General features: G+C 43.0%; 1 protein-coding gene across 1 annotated transcript in view; it reads right to left on the bottom strand.

The window, feature by feature from the left end:
• XKR4 (XK related 4) overlaps positions 1–23,251 on the bottom strand; it is a 427,274-nt gene that overhangs the window by 151,689 nt on the left and 252,334 nt on the right. The window contains exon 2 of the mRNA XM_073018090.1: positions 19,664–19,863. Within this exon, the coding sequence (XP_072874191.1) occupies positions 19,664–19,863 (200 nt within the window). The remainder of the gene's footprint in view (positions 1–19,663; positions 19,864–23,251) is intronic.

The following is a 23,251-nucleotide window of genomic DNA, read 5'->3' as shown; positions in this document are numbered from 1 at the left end:
GTGTGTGTGTGTGTATGTGTATGGCGAGGGATGTGAGGAGAGAGGTAGAGACAGAGAGAGAGAGTGAGAGATGAGAAAATAGAAAGAAATATAATAACTTTTGATGACTCATTTATTGGAATTAATGCTATGCGCTCAGCCCAGACTGCCTCTAACATCATGAAAGTATGGCCACCAGTTTTAGGAATTCTATACTTTCCCAGAACTGTAGGAAATATCTCCACACATATGCTACAGATGAGCCTGTGAGAAAAAGATTAGTTTTTACATCTAATGGCGTGAAGTTGATGTCTATCCATCTGACAAAGGTCTAATATCCAGAATCTGCAAAGAATTTGAGCAAATTTACAAGAAAAAAACAAACAACCCCATTAAAAAGTGGCAAAGAACATGAACAGGCACTTCTCAAAAAAAGACACACATGTGGCCAATAAACATAAAAAAAGTCTCAACATCATTGATCATTAGAGAAATGCAAATCAATACCACAATGTGATACCACCTCATGCCAGTCACAATGATGATTATTAAAAAGTCAAGAAACAACAGATACTGGCGAGGCTGCAGAGAAATAGGAATGCTTTCACACTGTTGGTGGGTATGTAAGTTAGTTCAACCATGTGGAAGACAGTGTGGTGATTCTTCAAAGACCTAGAACCAGAAATACCATTTGACCCAGCAATCTCATTACTAGGTATATACCCAAAGGAATATAAATCATTCTATTGCAAAGATACATGCACATGTATGTTCCTTGCAGCACTATTCACAATAGCAAAGATATGGAATCAACCCAAATGCCCATTAATGATAGGATGGATAAAGAAAATGTGGTACATATACACTATGGAATACTATGCAGCCATAAAAAGGAATGAGATTACGTCCTTTGCAGGGTCATGGATGAAGCTGGAAGCCATTATTCTCAGCAAACTAATACAGGAACAGAAAACCAAACACCGCACATTCTCACTTATAAGTGGGAGCTGAACAATGAGAACACATGGACACAGGGTGGGGAACAACACACACTGGGGCCTGTCAAGGGAGGGTGCGGGGGATCACATCAGGGAAAAGAACTAACGCATGAGGGGGCTTAATACCTAGGTGATAGGTTGACAGGTGCAGCAAACCACCATGGCACACATTGTTACCTATGTAACAAACCTGCACATCCTGCACATGTACACTGGAACTTAAAAAAAATAAATTTTTTTTTTTTTAAAAAAATGTACTTTATTTCCTCATATTTTTATCTTCAAAAATGTCAAGGCTAAAAGTATTTTGTGCTAAAAATATAGGTGAGTGGACAGAGCAAAGTCTAAGTGCTGTTTGCTGGAAGATTCGTGAGGTTTCAGGCCCTGGGGGCAGCCTGGGTGAGAGGACAGGAGCCAGTAGGTGCAGTCAGCTCTGGCTTTAGAGGGCGAGGAGCTCAGCCCAGACCAAGACCTTGGGGAGGACGAGGTAATGTTTCACCTCAAGGTTAGGTGAAACGAGTTTAAATAGGTCTACATCCATTTAGGAGAGAAACAGAATGCGAATGAGGGATCTCTTTTCTGATAAATTTAGACAGGCTGAGGGCGCTTTTCCCCTTCTCCATCGGAGGCAGGCAAGGAGGAGACCAGAGGAGGACATGGGCAGGTAGTGCACGCTCCATTGTCAGATGGCTTAGGCGCTTTACATTGTTTATTTTATTCTGTTCTAACACAACACTGCAATTTAGATCATTAAAATTATTTTCCAATCAGAAAAGCCGAGGCTCAGTGTCATGAAGTCACACACTCAAGGCCACATGCTTTGTGAAGACATCAGAGATCATTGGTAATGGAATTCCTCCACACTGAGGTCCTTTCCCGGTGGGATGGAGCTCAGACCCCAGGCCCTGGTTGCAACTCCACCGGTTGCTGGTTGCTGGGGGCATCACCCTTGTTACTGCAAACTGCTGGACAAGGCAGGAAAGTGCTCCTGCTGCATCTCCCATGCCCAACTTTTCACAGCTTCATCAGTCTGCATTCGGTTTATGTCTCTGTCCTAAAATGTGTGCTCTGGGCCACTTCACTAGTTTTATTTTCTCCTTTATAGTCTAGAAATTCCACCCTTGCTACCATGATGCCTTCTCCTCTAATTTGCATTCTTCATTTCTTTGCTAGACTTTGCACTGAGGTGTTCTGCTGTGTGCCCCTGTGGTCCCTGAATTGTCAGACCCATCAGGATCTTTTCAGCTCTCATCTCCACTGGTCCCTCAAGGGCATTTCTTTGGAAACTCCCCATCCCCATGCTCTTCCTGTTGCAGGATTGTTAAGGAATAGACATGATTCCAATACGCCCACCTCTCTCTTATTTCCTTCTCTGGCTCTTTCTCCAATATAGCCCCTGAAATGGTGGTTCCCTTTACCAGTTCTGCCCTTGGCCTTTTCCTCCCACAAGCTCTCCCTAGGTTGTCTCTTCTATTTTTCCCTGCTTCAACTATCAACTCAGCTTGAGATACAGTGTGTGCGAAGCCTTTCTCACCCTCTCCAGGTGGAACCGGTCACTTCTGTCTTTGGGTGTCCACTGACCTCTGGGCCTACCTGGGACCACTTTAGCACTTATTCATATGCTGCTCCCTCTTATGAGGCTGTAAGCCCTTCCGGGGTGAATGGTCTTAGTCATGCTCACTTTCTAGTATCCAAGTCAGCACCTGTCATGGATAGGTGCCCACTCCAAGTTTATTGTAATAATGTGATACATTATTATATTTTGTAATATACAGTAAATAATGAAGATTTCCTTCAGGTCTTGATGAAGACACTGCAGCCTGTCTTTGGGAGGTGTGTAGCTGGATAAGAACAAGGAGTGATTTTTCAGGACCCTTGGGTTTCAGGATCAAGTTCACATCATCCCCTCCTGTCCCTGGTTTGGTTATGCTACAGCACATGGCCTGAGTAAGAGATCTCACACTTCCCTGACTCCCTGACCTGCTCTTATGCAGTCTCCCCTCCAAGCACTGGTACACTTGAAATCACTGCACTCATTCTTAAAGGTTCGATACTCACTCCCTTTGCTATCAAACTTCCTGGCCAAAGTGAATTTGAAAGAAAGATCTCCTGTGTTCACAAAACATTAAAAAAAAAAATAAAACTTACTTCACATAGTTTTTGTAACAGCTTTTCTATGTTGATTTCTTTAAAAAGATGTGACAAAGTGTTTTGCAATACTTATTCAATCATTTATTCCAAAGATCTTTGTTAAAAATATCTGTTTTCTATTTACATCATGGAGGATATACTTTAGATTTTTTTTTTAAAATACGAATTTTAACTCAATGTTTTAGATAACAAATATCTGGAGGTGCCCCTTCATTGAAGGCTTTGTGCTGGTAACTCCCACTTTTCAACCTTAGCGTAAGGAAGTTCATGCCCCATCGAATTGCCCAAGCCTTTGAACCAGTAATACTATGGATGTTTAAAAAGTTTTTGGGGCTGGGCGCGGTGGCTCACGCCTGTAATCCCAGCACTTTGGGAGGCCGAGGCGGGCGGATCACGAGGTCAGGAGATTGAGATCATCCTGGCTAACACTGTGAAACCCCATCTCTACTAAAAATACAAAAAAATTAGCCAGGCATGGTGGAGGGCTCCTGTAGTCCCAGCTACTCGGGAGGCTGAGGCAGGAGAATGGCGTGAACCCGGGAGGGGGAGCTTGCAGTGAGCTGAGATCATGCCACCGCACTCCAGCCTGGGCGACAGAGCAGACTCCATCTCAAAAAAAAAAAAAAAAAAAAGTTTTTGGATGTTGGCCAGGTGCGGTGGCTCACGCCTGTAATCCTAGCACTTTGGGAGGCCAAGGTGGGCATATCACTTGAGGTCAGGAGTTTCAGACCAGCCTGGCCAACATGGTGAAACCCCATCTCTACTAAAAATACAAACATTAGCTGGGTGTGGTGGTGCGTGCCTGTAATCCCTGCTACTCGGGAGGCTGAGGCAGGAGAATCCCTTGAACCCAGGAGGTGGCAGTTGCAGTGAGCCAAGATCACGCCACTGTACTCCCGACTAGGCGACAGAGTGAGACTCCATCTAAAAAAAAAAAAAAAAAAACCAAAAGTTTTTGGAGTTTTTGAGTCTTGTTAGTCTTGTAGTCTCTGAGACTTTTTCTACAGCTGAGTTATGAGCTGTGGAAATTTAAGATCACAATGAAAGTGCTGACAAAACCTTAGCCAGGCAGAGCTCAGCAGGCCCTGTCCTTCTGCAATCAGGGCTCATTGTGAGCTCTGAAGAGTGAATCTCCATGTGATTTTATCCTAACAAACGTTTACATACCAATTGAATCAGCTTCTCCCTCCCAACCCCCTTGCATCTGTTCTGACAGTTTGCAGGGCTCTCTCTATTCCACACATATATCCTCTTGTGTATGAGCAGTACCCTAGGGGGAAAAAGCTGTTTTAAAATCACTCTGTAGGAAGTGATCCTGGTTCTTTAGTTCTGCTGAGTCATCAAGAAAATATTTGCTTACCTGTCTGAGGAATACTTTTAAAATCAGTCTAATAGCAATCTGCCGAATAAATGCAAAATACATTTATACCCTAGAATATACACTTCATGATGTGAAAACTATTTAAGAGATTGTGGGAGCTTCCCTTACCCACCCACCTACCCAATCCAAATTGGGTCACAAAATCCTGATCCTATAGCTGTCTGTGGCTTTCTAGAAAACAAAAAAACAAAAAAACAAAAAAACCCACAACTATTTGGGAAAGTACCACAGTAAGCCACTTTTGAATTTTTTATTAAGTTGACCTTACCCATCTTCCCTTTTGTCCTTGCTCGGCAAGCATTCTGCTTACCATTCACATGGTTATTTTTAGTGTGTAGAAATAATAATTACAGTGTGTTGATATTCGGTCAAAGCAAACATCAGCTCTAAGTTCCCACACTGGCTAAAGGTCAGGTGAATGGGAGATAAATGTGGGCTTCTGTTTCCTCTAAGGTGTGAAGTGCTAACACATTACTGAAATTTGGGGAGGTTAGAGGCTGGCAAAGGAAGACACCACAAGAAAGGCTAAGAAGCAGCCAGTGTTTGGGGCACCATTCCTTGCAGACAGGTCCTTATTGATGCTTCTTTGTTCCAAACAGGATTGAACTGACTGCTCTAGATCTTTCCTCCAGCTCTCTTCTTCCCATAGCCATAGCACATGTGACTAATTACACTAAGTCCACCACATCCATGACCCAGCTCCTCTCCCTGTGCCTGAACATGCCTGTGTGCTCACCATACCTCAGAGGGAAGGAGAGGCAGGAGAGAGGAGAAATACTGAGTGGAAAAATACCAAGATTTATGCTTGATTATTGGAGATAATTAAGTAGAATCTAAAAATAGGCCCCTTATTTCATATTATGTTCAAAATGATTCAAATTCAAAGCTATTCACAGCTGTGCTGGGGGTTGATATACCATAGAGCTGATTTCAAACACTTGAATCAATGATAAGTAGAAGAAGCTTCTTTCTGTTCTTCTAAGTATAACTTGGGGTGGTACCATGACTCAGAGACTACTGAATGTGAAATAAAGAGATCAATAATATCATTAACCCCATGACACCCATCATTTATTCTGCCAATACTTTTAAATAAAGTGGAGCCATATGGCCAACACACCATGTGAGTTTTGTGATTCTCCCCTTATGAAGTTGTTGGTGATGAGTCTTTAAAATTGAACTCCATGAATGTATTGATTAAGCAGACTAGTGGTTTACTATTTTATTGATCTACTTACTGATATTGCCAAGTATCCCAAGTACTGAACAATGCAAAGACAGACTCAAAAGTCAGAAATACAGGAAAATAGGTTGTGGTACTTTAAAAAGTATATATGCAAGGATTTACTCTGACACCAAACACCTGTTTCAAGTGTTGGGAATAAATCTAATTATGTGCTGTCAATAACATCAGCAATTCCATTGCTTGGTGGAGACTGATCACCAGCATTGCTGCATAGACACAGGCACAGACCAGTCCAATGGCCTCCCCAGTCTGGTTTTGTTCACATTGCTATTTTCCTTACAGAATATCATTTTTCCTGACAAAGTATTGGGCATCATTTGTGGCCCAGCTCAAAGGCCACTATTTTCACAAAAACTTTCCTGATTCCACACTCCCTGACGTCCTCCTCCTTCAAACATCAATAGCATGGCATTGCTGCTTCCCCTGTACCATTCTGCATATGAGATTGCTCTGTGTCACCAAAGGACCTCAAAGTGACCACCACTAGGACACAGCACACTGACTTCTAATAATGTTTTGGTCTTTCTTTTCCATTAGACTGAAATTTTGGAGAGCAAGGGCTGTGTCTTTGTATCTGTCTTGCCTAGCATAGGGCCTTGTCACATACCAGGCATCCGTTCTTGCTTCTATTCAACAAACACCCAGGATCGCCCGCTCTGTGCCGAGTATGTGGTTCCACTGTGTTGGGAAGGAATGTGCGAGTGCCCTGGAGTGCTGGCCTCATCGCGCTGCCGAGCTTGTTTGTGCATCTCGACGGAATTTTCCAGCACCTGGCAGGGAGGAGCTGTCATCTTTCTTTTATCCCCTGAGGGCTTAGCACTAAGTGCTACTGGATAAATGTAATATGTTTAGAAAGACAAAGTAAAAAATCATAACTCTCCAATGTAGGGGCTGCTGCTCCTAATTTTTCTAAGTTTGCTTCTTCACAACTTCTCATTGGTCAGACTTTTGTGAAGTGTTTTGAGGAGCTTATGTCTACTCTCCCTATAATTTTGGTTCAAATCAAGTCCCTGATGAAGCTGCTCTTACAATTTTGTTTCATCACTAATGAACTACTGCTACTTAATAGATTTAATAAAGCTTATTATGAAGGCGGATACAATAAAGTAACAAGGGAAGAAATTAGAACACTTCTGAGAATGATGCCCTTTACATTCAGAGGAGCCATTATTAAGAGCTCTTCCTAAATCTCAGGGGATTTGCCCCACGCTCAACCTTTGTCACCTTTATTGACTTCACTGACTTCCTGAGCATTTGTATCAGAAACCTGAGATGTTACAGCGCTCTTCATAGTCATCAGAATGACCAGTTTGACATTATATAATAAAAAACTTTGAAAGCCTGCTTGCCTTTGAATCCAGCAGTTTCACTTTCAGGTATTTATTTTTAAGAAATAATTAAGGCTGGCTGCAAAGATTTAGTGTTTTTGTTTGTTTGTTTGTTTTGTTTTGTTTTGTTTTTTCCCTACAGATGGGGGTCTTGCTCTTTCACCCAGACTGGAGTGCAGTGGTACAACCATAGCTCACTGTAGCCTTGAACTCTTTGGCTTAAGTAATCCTCCTGCCTCAGCCTCCTGAGCAGCTGGGACTGCAGACGTCTGCCAGTGGAGCCAGTTAAGATTTAGTTCTTAATTTGTTTACCATAGCATTATTTATTACAGCAAATATATATAACTTATGATTTCAGAAATAGAAAATTACTCAAAAAGAAAAGGATAATCCATATATTGGTATATTATGTGGTCATTAAAAATGAAGACCTATATATATTATTATGCATATATGTTTGTGATATGTTATTAAAAAAGGATACAAACTGGTATCCAATATTGATTCTATTTTAATGTAATACATTAAAACATTAAATAAGTTTACACAGATAAGCAACAAAATATAACTTTTAATTATTTCTTAGGTGCAAGATTTTTATTCTCTTTTCCTCCCTTCGTTCCTTCGTTCCTTCCTTCCTTCGTTCCTTCCTTCCTTCCTTCCTTCCTTCCTTCCTTCCTTCCTTCCCTTTCCTTCTCTCTCTTTCCCCTTCCTTCTCTCCCTCCTTCTCTCCTTCCCTTTTCTTTCTTTCTTTTTCTTTTTTTTCTTTCTCTCTCTTTCCTCCCCTCTCCCTCCCTTTCCCTTCTCTTCCTCCTCTCCTCTCCTCTCCTCTCCTCCCTTCTCCTTTCCTTTTCTTTCTCAGCATCATGCTTGTGCCCTAGGCTGGAGTGCAGTGGCATGGTCTTGGCTCACTGCAGCCTCAAGAGATCCTCCCACCTCAGCCTCTCAAGTAGCTGGGACTACATGAATGCACCACCACAACTGGCTAATTTCTTTTCTCTTTTGTAGAGATGGGGTCTCGCTGTGTGGCTCAGGCTGGTCTCAAACTCCTGACCTCAAGCAATCCTCCTGCCTTGTCCTCCCAAAGTGCTGGGATTATAGGTGTGAGCCACCATAACCAGCCAAGATTTTCATTTCTGAGTAGCAGGAAGGTGATTTATACTTTCTCGTTTGTGCATATTTGGGTTTTCTATTTTATCTTTAATAGTATGTGTAATAGGGAATAAAAGTTAATATTTTAAAAATTCCTAATATGTAGAAGTTTTACAAATACGGTATTTGGAGGAGGGGAACTTATATTGTGTCTTTTCATCTATATAAAATAACACTATGACATCCCACAGGAACTTGTGAGCAGTCTGTATTGGCTAGTCCAACTGAAAAGCCAATACAAACTGAAGTAGCTTCTGAAGATGGTACAAATCTGCCAGCATTCTTCAGTCAGAGGCCTTTTGAGTGCCTTCCATGTTATAGGCCTTTTCCTGTACTCCTTGCTTCATGGCGCTCACCCTGTAGTAAAGGTGATGAGAAGAATAATAAAACGTATGGACGAATAGAATTTCAAATGGCCAAAGAGAAAATCACTCAGAGTAAGTAGATGGGGGTGTCTGTTGGAAGGGGAAGAGCTGTGTGTTTTAGGAGTGATGTTGGAGTCCCATCCTGATTGGAGAGGGATGAGGTATGTGAAGCCCTGGGGGAGTGAAAGGGCAATGAGCCAGCAAATGCAGGGTCCTTGATGGGGCAGCAGCCAGGGCCTGCCTCAGAGACAGAGGATGGCCAGACAGAGCTGCTGGACTCGCAGGAGCCGGAGAGCAGGGACACTTGGAGGCTGCACACAGGGTCCTTGTCACATGCCTGTCAGCAGTTTGTACTTCATTTAATTGCAGCAAGAAGTCCCCAGAGAGTTTTAAAGAGAGCAGTGAAGTGATAGAAAGATCGCTGTGGGCTAGGCACCGTGGCTTATACCTGTAATCCCAGCACTTTAGGAGGCCGGTGGATCACCTGAGATCGGGAGTTCAAGACCAGCCTGGCCAACATGGTGAAACCCCATGTCTACTAAAACTACAAAAATTAGCCGGGTGTGGTGGTGTGTGCCTGTAGTCTCAGCTACTTGGGAGGCTGAGGCATGGGAATTGCCTGAACCCTGGAGACAGAGGTTGCAGTGAGCCGAGATTGTGCCACTGCACTCCAGCCTGGGTGACAGAGTGAGACTGTCTCAAAAAAACAAAAAACAAAAACAAAACAAAACAAAAAAACCCACAAAACACATCGCTATGGCTGCTGTATGGTGTGTACGCTGTGGGGAGGGGTGAAGGGGGACACCAGTTCACTGGAGAAGGGTAACTGAGCTGGTGTTTGGAAAGGGTGTTATCAGCGGGGGCGGCAAAGCGTGGTCGGATTTGGGATGTGTTTTGGAGGTGGAGCAGACAGGACTTGCTGATGGACTGGATCAGGGGGTGAGGAAAAAGAAGAATGAAAGATACTTTTCAGTTTGATTATTATCAGGAGACGCAAATTAAAGTCTCATTGAGATGCTAACCCATGAGTAAAATTCAGAGGACTCACAATGCCACGTTTTGGAGTGCATTTGGAGCAATCTCCAGACATATACTGCTGGTAGGAATATAAATTGGTACGAGCACTTTGGAAAACTCTATGGCGTCATCTACTCACATTCAGTGTGCTTGTCTGTACCCCATGACTCAGCAATTTCACTCTTAGGTATGAATCCAGAAGTAATAGGTGTGCACGTGTATTAAAGACATATTAAAAACACTCAACAGTAACAGTAACCATAATACTCTTAAGCTGAAAACAAACCAGTGTCTATCAACAACCACAAAAAAGGACAGAGATTTATTCTTACAATAAATTATTGTAGAGTAATGAAAATGAATGGGTTACAGTTACATGGAATTATATCTCACAAGCACAACACTGAATGAAAGAATCCAGAAACACACACACACACACACACATACACACACACAAATGTATGTTTATATAGAGGTCAAAAACCTGCAAAACGAATTTTTTCAAATAGTGATCACATGTAGAATGGCAGGCACACAGGCAAGGAGCGGGTAAGAGCAGGGCTCCTGGGATGCTGAAAATGTTCTTCCTTTGACCTTGGGAAGTAGTTTCTCACAACTGTGTACTTTTCTGTATATATGTTATACTTAACAAACAGTGTTTAAAAATCACGAAATAAGGCTGGGCGCGGTGGCTCAAGCCTGTAATCCCAGCACTTTGGGAGGCCGAGGCGGGCGGATCACGAGGTCAGGAGATCGAGACCATCCTGGCTAACACAGTGAAACCCCGTCTCTACTAAAAAATACAAAAAACTAGCTGGGCGAGGTGGCGGGCGCCTGTAATCCCAGCTACTTGGGAGGCTGAGGCAGGAGAATGGCGTAAACCCGGGAGGCGGAGCTTGCAGTGAGCTGAGATCCAGCCACTGCACCCCAGCCTGGGTGACAGAGCGAGACTCCGTCTCAAAAAAAAAAAAAAAAAAATTACGAAATAAAAACAGAGGATAGGAAGTGAGAAAGTGGAGACAGAGGATAAGATGAATTTTTCACAGTTTGTGAAGAGCAAGAAAGTAATGTGGTCGTGGGTGGTGGCATGGGTCCATTTTTTCTTGATTACAGCATGTTTGTTTGTGTGATGATGGCAGTGATGCAGGAGCGAGGAAAAACTGATAATGCAGAATAGGGAGAGAGAGGCTAATTCCATGAACAGGATGCTTGAGCAGGTGGCAGTGGACTCCAGGGTAGAAGAGATGGACTTTAGCTGGGAGGCAGCATGTTCTCAAAGGCAAGGCAGGACATATGGGTGAGAAAATAAAATAGCTCTTGTTTTATTGCTTCTATTTTCTTACTGAAATCAGGTTAAGAATACTGGAGGCAGACCGTTGGAATGTGAGGCCACCAGAGAAAGTAGGAAGCAGTTCATTTTGGAGCAGGAAACGGAATTTCAAGGGGGACATAAGGTAGGCTTGCCGGACAATGTTGAGCGGCCGTATGAGGTCTGTGGTCACACATTTAAGGAAGGACATGTCCGTTGCCAGACTTGGCTGCCTGGGCGTTTTCATGACACAACCTCCATGATCTAGAGCGTCTGCCTTTGCCTCATGCCATGGCCTTTCAGGCCTTCACCTCCAGCTGTTACTCAGAAATAGCTTTAACAAGCTTGGTTATCAAGTTTCTCAGCTGGGAGCAGATACAAGTCACAAAACAGAATGGGGAGTGTGTGCCAGCTCCCTCCACCCGAAAGGGGGGATTCTGCAGACCCCTTTCTGGACTCCCTGACTGACTGGCAGTCCGGTAGTTTCTGCCAATAGGTGGGAGGTTGGAAGGTGGGAGGAGAGGAGAAGAGACTTTCTGGTTTCTTCTACAGATCAGCATCCTATTATCACTGGGCCTCCACAGCGCCTGGCTCCAGCCCACCGCTGCTTTTGGCATTCCCGGCCCCAGCCTCGTCCCAGCCCAGGGGAGGCAGCAGCAGCCGGCGTGTGCCAGGAATGTTCCAGGTAAGCCCCACTCCCTCGTTGCCTGGCTGGCTCTGCGGCAGTCCCCGCAGCTGCTGGGTTGCACCCCTTTTGTCACCCAGCACTCCTCAGGCAGTAGCTTTCCCTAGAAGTCTGAGCCCTCTTCCTTCACTCCTCTAGCCCTACAGATAAGAGCTTCTTCCTTCAGTTGTGAAATCTCTTGATTTCATGGGTATGGCTTTTCATCCTCTCACCCTCCCAGCACCTGTGCTGCCCATTCCTCAATCTAAATCTCTCTTTTTTTTTTTTTGAGATGAAGTTTCACTCTTGTTGCCCAGGCTGGAGTGCAATGGTGTGATCTCGGCCCACTGCAACCTCCACCTCCCGGGTTCAAGTGATTCTCCTGCCTCACGCTCCCAAGTCGCTGGAATTACAGGCACGCGCCACCACGCCCGGCTAGTTTTTTTGTATTTTTAGTAGAGACGGCGTTTCTCCACGTTGGTCAGGGTGGTCTCGAACTCCCAACCTCAGGTGATCCGACCGCCTTGGCCTCCCAAACTGCTCGGATTATGGGCGTGAGCCACCACCTCCAGCTCCCTTCTTTTAAAATAACTAACACGTTCTACTTTCCTGGTCTGGGGTAGTATGCTACTTCATACATCATCACAAAAAGCAAAATCCAGCAGCTAATGACCTGCCATACAGCAACAAAACCCAGTGGTTTGGATCAACTGAAGACTGTGCGTGCCACCCGAGTGAGCACGGTGCCTAGAGGGCCAGCAGCAGGCAGCGCGCACAGCAGGCTGCAGGGGAGTGGAGCCGGCTGCGGCCTTATGCTCCACATCCCAGGGCAGCCAAAAGGTCCTCCCGGGGGTCCTGAGGCTGTGATGCAACCGGATTAAACACACCACTTTGCTCTGGTCCTACTCAATTTTTCCAAAGCTGTCAACGTACATTTCATAGAAACAACTCTCTTTCACAGTATATTTCATCAGCTGTTCTATTAATAACACTAACTAAACTAAATTGAACTAATTAATCCAACTAATTAAACTATGTAATGCAAACCTAAGCTTACAATAAAATGGACATTGGCCGGGCATGGTGGTTCAAGCCTGTAATCCCAGCACTTTGGGAGGCTGAGGTGGGCACATCATCTGAGGTCAGGAGACCAGCCTGGCCAGCATCTCTACTATAACTACAAAATTAGCTGGGCGTGGTGGCGGGAGCCTGTAATCCCAGCTACTCAGGAGGCTGAGGCAGGAGAATTGCTTGAATACAGGTGGCAGATCACACCACTGCACTTCAGCCTGAGCAACAGAGCAAGACTCTGTCTCAATAAACAAACAAACAAACAAACAAAACCAACAATAAGAAGGACATTGAAAGAAACAGTTTCAGACACCCAACTTGACTCTGGCTGAGTGCATAGCTCAACTGGAGAAGACAACTCTGCCTGGTGACTAAAAACAACCTGCTTGGCATGAATATTCAATGTCCTGGGGGCATCAGGGAGAACACTCTACAGAAGGAGTAGGGCATGGCGTGAGCGGAGCTGGAGAGGAGGGCTCTTCCTGTAGGAGTCTCCCGCTGATGAGCATCCTTCCAGCTGAGGCAGTGGGCCCTGGGGTGGAATGTGCTGGGCAAAGTTGGATTTGAGCAAAGACTCGCGCGTCAGGTTGGGGGTGGGGGAAGATGTCTTTGATGCTGCCTTCCTGCTCCTTCCAGCACCATCAAGGACATCAGAACTGTCCGATCAGAACTGTGTGATTCAGTCCATCAGAACAGTCTGACGATGGACACAGGGCTGCTCAGGCAGAGGCTGCCTGGCCCCTTCCCGGAGCAGGTGAGCTGGAAGTGCTGTAAGCTCCTCTCTCACTTTAAACTAACTAAGCTAACTAATTAAACTAAATTATTGATCCTCTACAAAATGGCACCACTCAGTCCAGAATGCACCCAGATAAATGGGTGTTTCTAAATATGTTCTGTCATGTTGTTTATAGTGTCACATTATAAACTTTTAGTAAAAAGTGAACTTCTTTAGTACAAATAAATGTTGCACAGAGCTTCACACACCATCGTGCACAAACAGGCTTTCAATAAATGTATTAATTAACTACGATAATAGCAACTGCAGAGGAGGCAGATCCAGAGGGACTTGGAGCCTAGACCCCTCACAGACTGGCACTCTCGCTTGCACTCTTCCCCATCTGCAGAATCCAGAGGTAGGGGCAGGCACATTAGAAGACAGTGGTGTGGTGCAAGGGAGGAAGGCCTTGGGCACGGGGGTGACTGGGATTTTCTCTAACCCAGGTCATTTAAAGCTGGCTGGGACCTGTCTCCACCTACTTCACGATGAGGTGGGGCCAGTTGCAAGTCAGTGTGAGGTCTCAAGAGTGCTCACCAGGAGAGGACAAATGGGGTGTTTTTCACAATTCAGGTATTTCTTGGTTACCCTGGTTAGCAGGTAACAGTGTTTGCCAGATATTTGAAGACAATTTTACTTCTAACTTCCTGTGGAGCCTCATAGGATGCAAGACAGGAGAGGAATAATTAGAAACCCCTTCCAACTCACCATTTCCTCCCTTCCTTTCACAAAGTATTCAGGATAAACTGTTGGCAAAAGGAGTTTTATTCATATTTTTCTGGAATATGAAGGAATGAGAAGTAGGTGTTTTTTGTTTTGTTCAGTAAAACTTTCCTGGGCACATACATGGCCTGTGGGATGGCATTTGTTGGTAACTCACTCAGCATACCCCAGCTAAATACACTTAGGGTGTAGGATGAGATTTTCCATTAGTGATAAGGTAGCAATTGGAAACAAAGAATGAAAGCCTTCTGGAAAAACCAGAAACATTTAGGCTGGCAGATTGGCACTCAACCAATTCATCTAGTGAAGGCCAGATTTTTGTTTGTTTGTTTTACTTAGATGGTTCCTCTACAAGGAAGCATTATTTCCGCACAATGGTTCCCCTGTGCAGCCAGGTGACTGTGCTGTATGCAGCTTGGGCTGTGGCTTACATACCCTCATTGTGAGCATCGACCATATGCCATTATTCTACACGGTGTTCCAGGCTGCTCTGGGGAGTACACCCTTTGACCCCAGGGAGCTCTGAGCAAAACTGTATTGCTGAGGAAGGCTGTGTGCAGCTGTCTGTACGTGAATTGGTATCTTCTCTGCCAATCATGGGTCTTTGCAACCAAAATAAACTATTCATAATACGACAATCACAAAACTAAAACTGACTGCGCATTTTACAGGTTCTTGGGGTCATCAAAAAGTCCCGATGAGGTAACTCGGACCATGAACTTTTTACCTTTGCTGGCGTCATTTAGACAGACATAGAGGTCTGAAATTCTGGGTAACTTATCTTAAGCTGTCTTTGTTTTTTGCAGTCTGAAGACTTTTTAACTTGATTGTCCTCCACCATTTCAGGCTTAAAATGTCTAAAATGCTCTCCCCCTAAGTGGCTGCTCCTGCTGACCTGCTTGGTTTTATTGTCACCAGGTTCTCTCTCAGTCAAATGGACTCAAGCTTTGGTCTCTTTTAGTCCATGCTCTGTCCCTCAAAAGACCTGACCGTTCTCTCTTCACAATGTTTCTTGCACTTCCTTTCTAACACACACCCCTTAATTCAGGGTTCATGAGCTCAAATTTGAACTATTTTTCCCGTTTTCACATGCCATCAAATTCTTCACCTGATTCTAAAACTTTCCTGTTCTAAAACTCAGGCCACACCTGAGACCTATTCAGTGAGAATTTGCGTTTCCATAAGATTCCCTGGTAGATTTCTGCAAGATCAAGTCGAAGAAGCCCTATGCGCTGGGCCGAGGGTCTGCCGAATCCTTTGTGTGTACTCTCTCATTTAATCTCGACAATCCTATGAATTAGCACTATTACTATCCCTCAGTATTCATGGGCAAATTGAAGATTAACAACAATAAGGAAATTACCTGAGGTCAGGGGCTGAAGTTCAGGATACCTTGAGGAAATACTAATGCGGAAATAAAAATGTGAATGAGCAGTTAGGACTGGATACGCTGAAGAGGTGAAGCTGAATTCTGTAGGATGAGTAAGAACTAGACAGGCTAAGAGAGAGGGGACGAGAATATTCTGGAGAGGTTAATAATAGGTGCAAAGGCCTGGAGGTGGGAGAGAAATGGGAACATTTTCAGAAGAGAGAGGAGTGCAGCGTGGTTACAGAGCAGTGACTAATGAGGAGAAGGCTGTGACACAAAGGTCTTGGAACTTGCTCAGGAATCTTGTTTAATTTTAATGAGTGTCAAGGGGAACACTGAAGTGGTTTAGATTAGAGTCTAAGCGGCTCTAGGACCACTCCAAGGAGAAGGGAATGAAGAGGGCAGGGGTGAGGATGAAGCTGTGGGCCAGCCACAGGGGTCTGGGTAGGGGTGCATGTGGTCCGGACGGGGGAGCAGAGTAGAAATGAGGTGAAATGAATGAGTGTGAGATTTTGCTTGAAGATACAACTGACAGGCCTCAGACCACATCTTCCTTAGCATCTTTGTCGCCCTCACTAAACAGGTAGAGAGCAGCGCCCTCCACGTGGACACTAACAGAAACGCCACGGTCCATCTCCACTGTCGAGTGGGGTCTCCCTCCCTCCTTCTCCCCATCCCATTTTCCTTCCTGCCTGCCCTCCTTTCCCCTTCTCAACACCCCTCTCTCCTCTCTCCTTCTCTCCTCGTGAGGATATGGGATTGGGACTGGAAAACCATAACGGCATGTAAACTGGAAACTCTCTGGAAGCACAGAGAGCACTACCCTGTGCAGGTACAGCCGTGCATGCAGTCAGGCCTCCTGGTGTGTATCTTACACTCCGCAGGGAGCTGGGTCTGGGACATCCCAGATCCCGTGGAGAGCAGCTGCTGCCCTATAATATGTCCAAGGTGACTGTGGAGTGTGAAGAGCTGGATGTTCAGGTTCAAGACTCAGCTTTACCCTCATTCCTGCTCTCAGAACAGACTCCAAACTGTCCCTCCTGGGCCAGTGCAAATGGAGGAACAATTATGCTCCAACAGTTCTCCCTGAGCCTGTCAGCCTCCAGCATGAGGAGGCTCCTCTGACTAAGTGACTCCATAAGGAAGGAGAAGCAGAAAGATTTTCACAGCAGTTGACAGCGTTCTAGGGCTAACCAGCTTCCACAAAGAGAATACAATTTCTAGCATCAGTTATAAAATGTCATATTTCTTGTCCGATTTTTCTTATTGTTTTAAAAACACTGCAGAGAGTGGTGGACGGTTGAAGTTGGGTTTAAAGAGCAATTTTCCTTCTATCCTAAAAAACAGTAATTTTAGACAGTCACATGCAGAGTGATCATTCTCTCCCTGCTAAATAAGAATGGTTTAGAGATTTTAATTCAGAGCTATCTACAAATCCTTTACAGATTTCATGCCTATTGATTATTTACATTCAGAGCAGAGGGCTGCGTTTTCACATGTAAATCCCAATAATTTTTTTTAACCATTGAAGATGTTGGAAAATACATGTCAAACTAGGTTATTACATTTATTTTTCTTTTCCTAAAGGGAAACTGCTCTGTTCTTAGAACTCACATCAATTTAATTTATCGGCTGGTTTGTTTGTAAGTGGGATCATCTATCAGCAGAGGGGGATTTAGAAGCCATCCCTCTGAAGACAGGTTTCTCTTCAAAATGCAAAAGGAATCACATGGTGTTTCACGGGCTGGTCTTCCTTGGCTGGAGGGTTTGTCGTTGTATTTTACTGTCAGATATTTTCACTCTTTGTTTTGTAACACAACTGTCTACCCACCTCCCTTGTCAAAAATCAGTAGCAATAAGATCAAGGTAGTGGGCTTATTCCTCCTCTTGACTCAATGACTTGCATTGATCCTTAGTGATATTTGGATCAACCTGTCTTTTGACCACCTTGGGAGTAAAACAGAACATAGTTTCCCTACGCCATTCTGAAACTTGACGGCAAGGCTTGCCTTGGCTAAGGTCGAGGTCTGGCATTCAGCGCCTACAGTACACCTGACATACTTGTGTCAAGCTTAGTCGGTTAGCTGGGGACACTAGATGTCAGGAAAGATCCAGAGACTCAGAAAACATAACTCAACACTTGGCTGCTATGTTTAGGATGAATAATCTGATTAAAACTAAGGATTGCATTTTCCACATTTTTTTTTCTGTACAATTTTATGCATTGTTCTTAAACTGAAAATGTGACCTCATTTTCTTAGATCCCTCTCTCACCTTCCCTTCTCTATCTCCACCATCTTTGTAAGAAAATCCTCTCCATAATTTTCGAAATATTTTAGAAAACTAGTAGAGACACTCAGTGACCTCAGGCCATCAGAAGGTGACTTGCAACCTTGCACATGTGCTCCTGAATTTTCCCCCTCTACAGAGTTCCCAGCTGTATAATTGTACTAAGGAGTTGCCAAGTTGTTCTGGAAATGAGCGCTAAATTCTTTGACAGAGATTTAGTTTGATGTTGCCTTTCAATTTCATTTGTATTCTGGCTTACAGATCATTTCCTAAAGCATATACCTGGCATTATATGCCTATTGGGAATTCATCGATTCAAAGATTGAATAGAGTTGTCAGGGAGTTTGGAAATCATCCAGTATAACTTGTGACCTTTACATTTAAGCAACCTGGGGCCCAGAGAGATTAAGTGGCTGTGCGAGGTTTTATAGTGAGGTAGTGAGACAACCAGAGCCCAGGCCTCCGCATGCCTAGCTCGTGGTCTTCAACCACCAGACACCACGAAACACAGTCATCCACAACTAATTCACACGGCCTTCTGCCTTCTCCGTGCTTTTCTCTTTTTCTGTGCAAATACTCCACTTTCCTCTTCTCCCAATTTGCTTTCCAGCAGTTGAGAAACATACATCGTGGATCTCTTTGACATTCTTCTCAAACTTCTTGGACCAAAGCTATTCTATTGTGAAACCAGGGTTGGGCCAGGAATCTATGAATAAATGGGTCACCAGCTACCAGTACACATTTTCTCTTTCTTTTCCTATACGGGTAACATGCGCCCTGATTCTGTCCCCCCAAACTAAATCACTCAGCTTAAACTAACATGCTCCATGCCATAAAAAGTTATAAGGACAGTGAGGAGATTCCCCAGACCAACCAGAACAAAACTCAAGTTGGAGCATGACCCATCTTGTACAAGGGAGCAGCATGTGCCCAGAGGGGCGCACAGAGGCCCTGCTGAGATCCAAACAAAACGAGCACCTTACAGTACTTAACTGTTTAACAGCGTCTATTTAGTTACAGGATTGACAAATTAATAGGAAATGTTTTCCTTAGAAAATGCTCTCTTATCCATCATCCATGTGCCCATGTATTCATCTGCCTACCCACCAGTCTGTCTAATCTTGTTAACTTATTCTAGAAAGGATTTGAGCAGCAGGCTCTAAGGAAAGGCCTGGAAGCTCTGCTGTAACTGGAATAGTCCTACTGATGAGATCATCAAATATGGGAGAGCACAAAGATATTAATCTGATAATAATATCCATTTTATAAAACATCATAGTATATAAATATTAATAAACATTGACAACTTTTTTTCCCATATGACCTTCTTTCCTTAAATATTAGGGTAATCTCTACCACTTCCTTTTAATCTCTTTTTCTCATTGTCTCTCTCTCTCTCTCTCTCTGTCTCTCTTAACATCAAAAGGAAATAGTAGGAATTACTCTAATACTATATATACACACACACATACGTACACACATATGTATATTAGAGAGAGAGGGAGCGCTACTGCTTTCTTTGCAACTTTTGGAAATTATTCCATTATAAGAACCAGAAAGCCTCAGTTGACTGACTTTATCCCCGTATCGACGAAGTGTAAAATCGTAAAGATTTTTTTTCCTACTAAGAGGACAGCTGGAGAGCAAAAATGCCCTGTCTTTCAATTAATCAGTCATGAGAAGCAATGGTAGGAAAACATCATGCATCATTCACAAAACACATGTAAAACAGCAGACATATCACAGGTCTATGTCAACAAAGGGCATTAGGACAGTTGCTCAGATTGTGACAAAAGTAGCCAGTCAATCTTTCCCCAAATTCCAAAACCAAATTGCAAGCCCTTACCTTGGAGGGCCTGTAAGCTATGAGTCTGTACGATAATGCAGAGCTGCAGGACCAGCTGTGGAGCACTTTCCAGAAAGGTGGCTAGCAAATGCAGCATACTCACATCCGCATACTCATATACCATTTTCCAGTAAAACCTCCATCTGTCATTCTCCCCACTCTGTCGACTTCGAATACCTAAGTATATTGTGTGGAAATATCTAGAAAGAAAACATGGAGAATAAGAAAGAGATGAGTGATGATAGTTTATAATTCAAACTCCAGGGTTGTTCTTTTCTGCAAGCCACCATATGCAAGCAAGCACAAGAAACAATTACCTCGGGGGCTTATGAGTTAAAGTCCAACGTTAACTGCTTAAGAGTACCCATATTTGTAAATGCTCACTTTGAGAAGTCAGTGCAATTTTAGTCCTCATAAAGTCACTCTGCTCAATTGCAATATGAAGAAGCGTGAGGTGGAATGTGGTGGAAACTCAGGTGGAGAATGGGTTTGCTACTTTAAAGGTCTACATACATTCTTTTTTGTCAGTTTCTCTATGTGCCCAACAGTGTTCATGAGGGGGTTTCTCCTAGGACACAATGAAAGCCTGAAGCACCAAAATATATGTGCATGTAAACCTTCTTATGCCTTTAAAAACCACTTTTTATTATTGAAAATTCCAAACATATACAAAAGGAGAAAAAATAAAGTAATGCATCCACTATACCCTTCACTCAGGTTAAGTACAGTTGATCCTTGAACAGTGAGGGTTGGGAGTTGAAATGCAGTTTGTAGTAGTTGAATGTAGTTGAAAATCTGCATATAATTTTTGACTCTCCACTTCACTAATAGCCTATAGTTGACTGGAAGCCTTATCGATAACATAAACATCAACACACATTTTCTATGTGTATTATATACTGTATTCCTACAATAAAGTAAGAGAAAAGAAAATATTAAGAAAATCATGAGGAAGAGAAAATATATTAACTATCCGTTAAGTCCAAGTGGATCATAAATGTCTTCATCATGATCTTTACATTGAATAGGCTGAGGAGGAAGAGGAGAGATTGGTTTTGCTGTCTCAAGGGTGGTAGAGGTGGAATAAAATCTGCCTATAAGTAGACCTGCATAGTTCAAACTTGTATTGTTTAAGCATCAACTGGAGTTATCAACATATTGCCAATCTTTTTCATTTGTACCACCACTTACTTCCTGTCACCAAAATATTTTAAAGCAAATCTCAGGCATTGCATTATTTCATCTATAAGTATTTTATTAAAAATAATTTTAAAACCAGTATTGTGATCACACTTACAAATAAAGACAGTAATTTCTTAATAGTATCAAATCCTCAATGTTCATATTTTCCTGATTATCACAATTTTTGAAGTTTGAAATGCAGTTCAAACAGGATCCACATATGATGATTATTTGATATGTATCTTAAGTCCTTTTTACAACATGAATTACCCTTCTATGTCTTTTTAAATTTCTTGTGTATTTTTCATTGTCTTGATTTTAATGATTGCATTTGCATGGTGTGGTTAACATATCCATCCTTTGTGTTTTCTGCAAATGGGTAATTAGTGTTAGAATTTTGATCAGCTTTAAGTTTGATAGTTTGATTGTCTTCGGTGGGTGATGTTGTGTACTTTCATCAGGAAGCACATCAGGGTTAGTTGCTCTATTTTATGATCTTACCATATACTGACGATATTGCAATCAAGGTTGCAAAATGGTGATATTCAGAGGCCATCATCGATCTTCACTTAGTTGTTAGAATACTTCTCCAGCTCTCTTGCCAATGTCTCTACAGTATTTGGTTGTCTGGAGCTTGCTCTGTGGTAGATCCCTCAAGAAACGTACATAGAGACAATATTACCTGAGCTCTTGCATATTTATAACAGTATGTGGTTATCAATCTTGCCTTGGGTGAGTATAGGCTCTTTTGCTTACATAGACCTGAAAGTTTCACAGTTTTAGTTGGAGATTGGTACCCACTCTTAGAGTCTGTGAATGAACTGCATTTACCCAGTGCAAAGATCCTCAGATGCCAAGAGCGAAGGATAGCAGGGATACAGCAAGGAAGTGCAGGAGCAGAAAATCCAAGCAACCTTTTCACATAAAGGTTAGGCTAGATGGATGTAGAATTCATGCATATTCCATGCAAGGTCCAAGATCTGCAATTTATTTATTTGAGCACTCTAACTCTGTCACTTTGTTGTTTACTAGCCTCGTGTTCTTATGGAAAAGTCTGAAAGAAATCTGACATTCATTCTCTTATAAGCTACTTGATCTTTTTGCTTGGATGTCCCAAGCATATTCTGTTTCTTTTTAGAGATCTATGGTTTTATTAGAATGTATCTTGATATCAGCTGTTCTGCATCAATTTTCTGAAGAATGTGATATGTATCTTCATTATGTAGCTTTGGGTTCCCATGTGTATTTTTAATTTTTCTTGAACGATAGCATTCAGTATTTTTTCTAATCCATCGCTTTGTCTTTCTTCTTGGAGGCCTCCTATTGATTATATATGCTATATCTTCTTTATTCTGTGTCTAACAGTTTCTCTTGAATCCTTCTAATCTCAAATTTCTTCTTAATTTTAAATTTTTTCCTCCTCTTCATCTTCTACTCATCTTCTAATTATGGTGTATATATAGTGCCATATCCCTTCTAGTTGAGTTTTCATTTCTGTCCTGCTTTTTTTCTTTTTTTTTTAAAATATAAAATTCTAGGCCAGGCATAGTGGCTCACACCTGTAATCCCAGCACTTTGGGAGGCCGAGGTGGGTGGATCACCTGAGGTCAGGAGTTCAAGACCAGCCTGACCAATATGATGAAATCTCTCTCTATTAAAAATACAAAAAGTATGAGATCACCTGGACACGGGAAGGGGAACATCACACATCGGGGCCGTGCAGGTTTGTTACATATGCATACATGTGCCTTGAACCTTTGGCTGCTCTGTATGAATTCTAAGGTGAAACTTGCTATCGTGCATTTTATAGGGACTTTCATGGGCAGATCTCTTTCTCCCACCGCTCCATGGTGGCAGTTTGTGATGAGGTCAGTGCAAACTGCTGGTGTTTCCTTTCTTCTACCTCCATGGCTGTTCACATGCTCATGCTTGGAATAGCCTTGTAATAGCCTTTCCCGATTCTCTGACTGCCAGGCACATTTTTGAATAAATAGTCTCCTTTCGATCATCACCAATCATCCTTGAATACTCCATGCATATGCAACTTGTTTGTATTAGTTTCCTAGAGCTGCTTTAACAAAGTGTCACAGACTATGGTTTAAACCACAGAAATGTATTATCTCCCAGTTCTGAAGACTGGAAGTCTGAGGTCAGGGTGTCATCAGAGTTCGTTCCTTCTGAAGCCTGTAAGCAAGTTCCTGTTCCATGCTGCCCTTCGGTAGTTTCTGGTGGTTTGCTAGTAATCTTTGGCATTCCTCCACTTGTAGAGGCATCATCCCAATCTCTGTCTTCTTCTTCACAGGGCATTCTCCCTGTATGTGTGTCTGTTTCTGCATCTAAATTTCTTCTTTATATAACCACACAGTCATATTGATTAGGAGTTACCCCAATGATCTCATCTTAACT

Source organism: Chlorocebus sabaeus, chromosome 8, assembly GCF_047675955.1.
Source record: "Chlorocebus sabaeus isolate Y175 chromosome 8, mChlSab1.0.hap1, whole genome shotgun sequence".
Taxonomy (NCBI): domain Eukaryota; kingdom Metazoa; phylum Chordata; class Mammalia; order Primates; family Cercopithecidae; genus Chlorocebus; species Chlorocebus sabaeus.
Note: the sequence above shows the minus strand (reverse complement) of the source record. Positions and strands in the feature narration are given on the sequence as shown.